Raw genomic sequence first — 7631 nt, 5'->3', positions numbered from 1 at the left:
TCGCTGTTACAACGGCCGATTGCTAGCGTTGTCAGTCCTTGTTGGCACGTGTCGATAGGCCCCTCGGTCAGAGGCGAGTTTGCTCACCTTGGTTGGTTGGTTCTTCGGCTGGAGCCGTAGTTATCCAAGGTTGGTTTATGCTAAGGTCACAGAGAGGTCGATCTTGTTTGAGGTCGAGGTGTTCAACATTTCCCCTAACAGGTACCGTTGTGAAAAAAGATTGATTTATCTTATTTGATATAGCAAGGAAAAGATTAACTACATTCCAAAATAAAAAAATATCAGATAAAAATTCTTGAAAGATAGTTGTATGACTCAAGATCCTTGAGGTTTGCACTTCTCCATTTCGAAAATTCGTAGAGCTAGTCCAAGCTAATTTACCTCCAAATTCCAAGATCCTTGAGGTTTGCACTTCTCTTCTCACATGGCACTCTTCTCAAGTCAAATTTCAGAGACAAGCTTGAGCAAACTTGATACCAGGTTTCTCCAAGCTCTCAAACCTGGGTCCCAATCCAAGGCACCTTTTCCAACTTTGTCAGTTCTAATTAGGCCACAAACGTAAGCCATTAGCCAACCGAGTCGAGTGGAAGCTGACACCCAACCCACTGCCCCTATTAATTGATGTATTAATCCATTAGTATCATACAACCGAGTAAAGTCGTGGAAGACAGCTCATTGTGAAAGAAACTAATCACCTTACCTATAAAAGAACAAAGAAACAGGATACCCTCATATGCTAAAAATTAGTGAGTTTAGGTTGCAGCTTTTAGTTGGCTTTCATTTACTCCAGGTTGCAACTTTTAGTTGGCCTTCATTTACTGATGGCCCCAGCTCAGACCATTGAGAGCCAATATTTTTCTTGGCAAATATTTCAGCTCCTTCTCTGATTGGGTTGGCGAGGGTGGTTTCCTTGATCGAGATGGGAGGTAGGATGTGTACTTTTAAGTAACATACGCATCCCAATTTTCAGCTAATAATGATAATTGACATTTTAAATATCATTCCATAGAGCAATAACAAGATTAGGTATGTAGGTAGAATGTTAATGTTGAAGCATAGTAATTAAAAAAACAAAAAATTAAGGACCTATTAGGTATTGCTTTTGTTATCTATTTTTCTTTCAAAAATCATGAAAAATAAACAAGCCTCAAAACAATGTAATACGAACCATGTTTTTTTTCAAATTGTTCGTAAAAACTTTAGAGATTTGGGTAGCAAAAATTTATTGCTTATATGAAGAGTAAAAATGAAAAGAATGAATGGTAAAAATTTTGTGCATGTGTTATTTTCAACGTCAACCTCCATACGATATTTTACTAATTGGTAAAGAAATAAAAACATCAATGGTACAAGCGAGTGTGATTTCCTTGATTGAGATGGAAGGTAAGATGTACTTTTTAAGTAACACATCATTTAATAGAGTGATAACAAGATTAGGTAGAATGTTAATGTCGAAGCACTGTTTGGATTGCTTTCATTATCTATTCTTTTTTGAAAAACCACGAAAAATAAACAAGGATAAAAAACATGTATTACAAACATTTTTTTTTTTTTTAATTTCAAATTGTTAGTGAAATCTTTAAAGATTTGGGTAGCAAAAATTTGTTGCTTATATGGAGAGTGAGAATGAAAAGAATGAATAATAGAAATTTTGTGCATGTGCTATTGCCAACATCAACCTCCATAGGATATTTTACTAATATGTAAAGAAATAAAAACAACAACAGTATCGGTGTCGTCACTGAGCTGCATGAAATGTGGCTCACAAAGAGCAAAGTGGACATGGTGTCCTCGACATACTGCAGAGCCCTTTAAATCAGGTCTCACTCTAGCTTGTAACGTCTTGGGTCATTGATGGGATGGCATGCAATGTAACCAAGATCAGGCCAATTAACTTTGCTCAACTACTTGGATTCAGATTTATGAATTCCCTTTCATCAAATGTCCTTTTTTGAAAGCTTGTCTCTGATATTTTTTTTTCACACTTTTCTATTGCAAGAAATCAGTTGCTATCACTCATGACTTTTGAGTTTAAATTTTTTTTATGGGTTGATCAATTTCTTTTTATGATTGGCTTGCCTCATATTACCTCTCTACCATTTTCATCCCGACTCAAAATCGTCATTAGCACTCTAGATTTATATTAACTAAAGCTTGATACAAAGTTATACCTCCGTATTACTTCTTTTTTTTTTGCTAAAATACCTCTGTATTACTTCTTCGTTCATGTTGACAGCACATTGAGGACGCATTTGATTTGTGACCTGAGATGGAATTGAAATTAAAATGAATTAGAATCGAAATGGTCATATCTCCTGATGTGTTTGGTTCGTGACCAGAGTAGGAATCGAAGTAGAATTTGAATACTAGAAAAAAAGTACGGATTGGATTTTAGAGAATCGAGGCATTCTTATTTCTTTCTAACAATCAAATAATTGAAATAGAAGTATTTCGAAATCCAACCTTTTCCAACCAAACGTATCTTGAATGCCTTAAAGCTGTGCCGTAGTGTCTAACAAAAAGATCCAATTGAATGAAGCTTCCTGGCCTAGGAGAGAGGAGAAACTGAAAGGCTGAACATAAAAAGGCTTTGCATACCAGGGGCCAAATCAACCTTAAAGAGATTTGGGCAGCCCTTGTGCTAATAACACTAGTTTCCTTTTCATATTGTACGTAAAGAGCATACAAAAGTTTGAAATGCAAGTTCTACAGGCAAAAGCTGATCAATGTCCCTTGTCTGCTTGGGATTATTGCTTGTCGCACAAGCTGGTGGCTGGTTACAGGTGCAAGCAACTGGCGACACCACTTAAAGATTAGTAACTTTTTTTTTGCTTGGCCAGCTATAGATCAATGGGAATTAACAACTCAGAAAAATCCATACTTGCAATAAATGGTGAATTAAGTAATTCCAAAACTGAAGTGCGGTCAGGCATAGCTGTTGGAGAGGATGGCTGTTGAAAGGATTTGTCCAATAGAAATAATTAGTGGGAGAGAAAAGGATTGATTTAGATACTTGAACCTAAAACCTAAAGAATTGAATTTTTAGGTTGTAGGTACTAATATGTATATGAAGACGATCGACCTCCTAGTTGGACATGGATTCCTCATATCTCCTCAACAAGTGGTATCAAAACTAATGATGATCTTTAGCAAACTCTGCAAAATGGCAAAGACATTAATGGACTTAGTTAAGCATGGTTCTTTTTTTATTTTTTTCCTTTTTTGCTAGGAAAAAAGGAAAAGGGGGGGAGAAAGGGACGAGCCCACCTCCACGTAGCGTCCTCCACTGGGCCTCCATCCCACCAGGAGAATGTTCGATGCGGACAGAAATAACCGTGTGTTGAGCACCCCGGCCGGTTTTACTCATACCCTTCCCACCTCTGGGCCCGACTTGTTACCCTTCTGCACTCCGGCACGGTTACTTTCCATGTGAATACGTTACACCTGGCACCTCCGAGGCTACCAGCAGATCAATAAGCCCTTCCAGACCCCGTGTCCGAGCAGGAAGCATCCGATCTCCACAATTTAATCGACGTCTGCATGTTTCGAACATGAAACCACTTGGTTGGAAGTAAGGCTCAGTTCCACTGAGCTACCATCTCAGTGGCTTAAGCATGGTTCTTAGAAGAGAGAACTCTTGTAAGGTATAATGAAACATGGCTTTTGGAGAGTGGATAACTCTTGGACTGAAGCAGTGATATGCTATGATGAAGCTTGGCACTTGAAAAGTAGATCTTGGACCGGAATGGTGATATACGTGCACTGCACTGAAAAGAGCAATTGTGCTCAGGACCTGATTGCAGAATAGTTGATTGGACTTGAGAGGGAGCTAGATATCGGCCCACACGTGTGTGAAGAGGGAGAATGCATGCAGAATAATTATTGAGAGGTAGAATGATTGATATAGATGATTTGGCCCAAATCTGATGGCTTAAACTTTTAAGTCGAGTTGGCTTTCAACCTGTTCATAATATTTGATTTTCTGAATTCTTTCTGAACTTGTGAGTATGCATGCAACACGTTATGTACGTATGGGGGTTGCAATAGAATCTTCTGGGTATTTCCGTTGGGAGTTCACCAGAACTACACAATTAGAGAGGTCATTTGTGTGTTATTTCGTTCGCAGACCATGCTGTCTATTGTATGACTTTAACTTTCATAGCTATTTCCAATATATCCATTTGAAAGCATTATTTCCTCATAGTGGGCATGGTTGATACAGACACGTAGAAAGACTACCACTCTTACTTGAAGAATGACAAAATGGGACAATGATAACTTAAGAAATCCTATATAATCTTATCAAGCAACATCTTCTTATAGGCCAATACTCATTTCCTTCGATGGGATAACTCCTTTTGCTTTTTCATCCACGAGTTTTCTCTAGAATACGCATATATTACTTTCAATGCCAATAAACAAATATAAATGTTAAATCAACAAGATGGCCTACAAGAATGTAAAATATTGATACAAGATACTAATTTCTTTGATGCTATCAAAGTAAGCAACCCAAGTGGTATTCTTCCTCAAAATGCCTGTCTTAGAACAGAGGAACCAATAGCTCTCAAAAGTCTTCTAGCTTTTGGTGCATGTCTTTTTCTCAAGCCGTTCACATTGATTAGGCCTAGAGATTATTAGGCCTTGGGTACTCAACGCCCCCCCAACACTATTGAATGCCAATGTTGAAGTCCCAAACACTCAAACAAGCACAAAAGGCGCCTGGCTTCATCCCTTGAGCTCAATAGCAACACTCCCTCCTTTAGCTGCATGAATCATCCCATACTCCAAGCCAACAAGAACTGCCCCTATGGGGGCCTCACCAGGGAAGAGTTCTACCAGAAGCACCAACTCCTCCATCAAGAGGCCTTCATGCTCAACGGGCACAACGGGAAGATCTTCACCCAGACTTGGCGTCCGGCCTCGCCATCGTCGGAGCTCAAGGGCGTCGTCGCAATGGTCCACGGCTACAATTCCGAGAGCAGCTGGATCTTCCAGCTCACCGCCGTGGCCATCGCCAAGCTGGGGTTCCTGGCATGCGCTCTCGACCTCCCTGGCCATGGTTACTCCGAAGGCCAGAGAGGCCACATTCCGACCATCAGTCTAGTGATCGATGACTGCATCCAGTTCTTCGACTCGGTCCGGTTAGCCTACGGCCGCCTCCCGGCCTTCTTATATGGCGAGTCTCTGGGAGGAGCCATCGCCATGCTCGTGTACCTCCGACAAAAGGCTAAGTGGGACGGGCTGATCCTAAACGGCGCCATGTGCGGCGTCTCAGCCAAGTTCAAGCCGGTGTGGCCGCTCGAGAAGCTCCTGCCATTGGCGGCCCTCATCGCGCCGAATTGGAGGGTGACCGTGACGAAGCCTCTGGTGGACATGTCGTACAAGGAGAAGTGGAAGAGGGAGCTCGTGAGGAGGAGCCCAAGAGCTCAGAACTACGAGCACCCGCCGGCATCCACGGCGTTGGAGTTTCTAAGGATTTGTGAGGAGATTGGGAGGAGGTGCGGCGAGTTGGAGCTTCCCATGCTGGTGCTGCATGGCGGAGAGGACTCGGTCTGTGACTCGGGCTCGGCCGAGCTGGTGTACGAGTTGGCGGGAAGCAAGGACAAGACGCTGAAGATTTTGCCGGGAATGTGGCATCAGTTGATTGGAGAGCCGCAGGAGACCGTTGAGCTGGGATTTGGGATCATCTTTTCTTGGCTTAAGGACAGGGCCAAAAGAGCTTCTTTGGCTTCCTTTAATAATTATTGATCAGTCCATGGATTCTTATGATGGAAATTATATATCTTGAATTAAAGCAATGTTGTGTTGTATGAGTTAATTATTATATTATAGTTTGCATGAATATTTGTGCTAAAAAAATTATATATATGAAACTATTTAATATTAATGATTTTTTGACCTTCTGCTTATGTTTTTGTTAAGAAATAACGACCGAGGTGTTTTAACTTTTTCAATCGTTTGATTGGGTTGTTTGAAGGTGGCATAAAATTGGTGAATTATTTAATTATTTGATTATAGTTTGCCAGAATTTTTGTTCTCAACATGAATTTATTTAATATTAGTAAGTTGTTTACTTTTGGCTTATGTTTTTGTTACAAAATGAAAAACGAAGTGTTTTAACTCTTTTGTTCATGTGATTGGGTTTCTAGCTAGTTTGAAGGTGCCGGTGATAAAACTGGTGAATTATTTGTTTACTTAAATAAAACTTGCATGAATTTTTGTTCTCAAAAAAGTTATATAAATTTATTTAATATTAGTAAATTGTTTTTGCTTGTTGCTTATTGTTTTGTTAAAGAAATAATTACTGAGCTGTTTAACTCTTCTGTTTCATTTGATTGGGTTTCTAGTTTGAAGGTGCCAATGATAAAATTGGCAGTCGCTAAAGATTAGATACTAATGCCATCATTCAGCGACATGCCTTCATCCTAATAATCAATGGAGGAGTTCTGCATCTGCCCCACTAAGGCATTAAGTGAAAAAGAAAGAAAGAAAAAGAAATCAACTCCAACCTCATATAACTTTCCTAGGGCCAAGAAAGAATAAAGGAAATTAAGTCTTGGTAATCTCACCTTTGTTAGTGACCATCTGCTTTCTCCAGCAACGACAACATCTGTGGCTAAGTTAGGAGTTATCAGAGGTTTGTTCATTGTCTCAAAATAGAAGAGCTATATCTATCAATAATTTTGCTGGCGCTGCTTCGTAGGATGATTTATTTTTATCTTCGGCTGTGGAGACGAGCATGTTATAATGTCATGTTCACAAGCTCGTTCTCAAAAAAGTTGTTTTTATTTTATACCAAAAAAAAGAGGATTTTATTTATACTTCAAAAGTTGTTAAGGAATAGATATATCATGCCACCAAGGTGGTAGCCTAGTGGTACTGGGCAGCAATTCTAACCACAAGGTCTCAAGTTCGAATCGCTGCGGCGACGATTAAATTGTGGACCGGAGCTCACTACTTTGGCCACTGCTTGGACTTGTGGTGTAGGACCGCTCTTGAACCGCTAGTAGCCGGGGTGGTGCCGGGTGTGACGTACTCACACGTGAGACTCGAGCCAGAGCTCAGAGGAGTAGCTGAGCCGGGCCCACGGGTGGGGAGGGTATGAGTAAAATCGGTCGGGGTGCCCAACACACGGCCATTTCTGCCCGCATCGAACATTCTCCTGGCGGGGCGGGGGCCCAGTGGGGGCTGCTACGCGGGGGTGGGCTTGTCCCTTCCTCCCCCCTACCCCTTTTTTTCATCAAAAAAAAAAAAAAAAAAAAAGATATATCATAGGACTCATCGAAAGGTCATGAATTACATCATAAGTGCGAGTACCAAATGAGAAATTAAATTGCACAACCCTCCATCACCTTATACTAATTACATAGTTCTCAGATGCTAGTTGTCTGATGATTGAAGTGTCATTCTCTCTCATCATAGCTTTCCCAAAGCCTAAGGAGGCTTAATCGACTCCTCGAAGGTGCTTATTCACGTGCAAGCATGGAATAGACTCAATTCTGCTCGTGCAGCTAACTACTGCAAGTGACGGAGGACGACACCCTCAAAGATCTCAAGTAATTTGATAAGACATATGTTCATTCTGGTTTTGCCGTATGAAGCATGGCAACAATTATTGTATGGTATAG

The 7631-nt window shown here is 40.6% G+C and overlaps 1 protein-coding gene across 1 annotated transcript; it reads left to right on the top strand.

The window, feature by feature from the left end:
• The first annotated feature begins 4770 nt into the window (after nt 1-4770).
• LOC103710530 (caffeoylshikimate esterase-like) lies at nt 4771-5751 on the top strand. Its single transcript, XM_008796286.3, has one exon. It carries the CDS (start codon nt 4771-4773, stop codon nt 5749-5751), a length of 981 nt encoding a protein of 326 aa, XP_008794508.1.
• Nucleotides 5752-7631: the final 1880 nt, after the last annotated feature.

The sequence above is a fragment of the Phoenix dactylifera genome, chromosome 11, assembly GCF_009389715.1.
Source record: "Phoenix dactylifera cultivar Barhee BC4 chromosome 11, palm_55x_up_171113_PBpolish2nd_filt_p, whole genome shotgun sequence".
Lineage (NCBI taxonomy): Eukaryota > Viridiplantae > Streptophyta > Magnoliopsida > Arecales > Arecaceae > Phoenix > Phoenix dactylifera.
The sequence above is the reverse complement of the archived record's forward strand: the minus strand, read 5'-3'. Positions and strand labels throughout refer to the sequence as shown.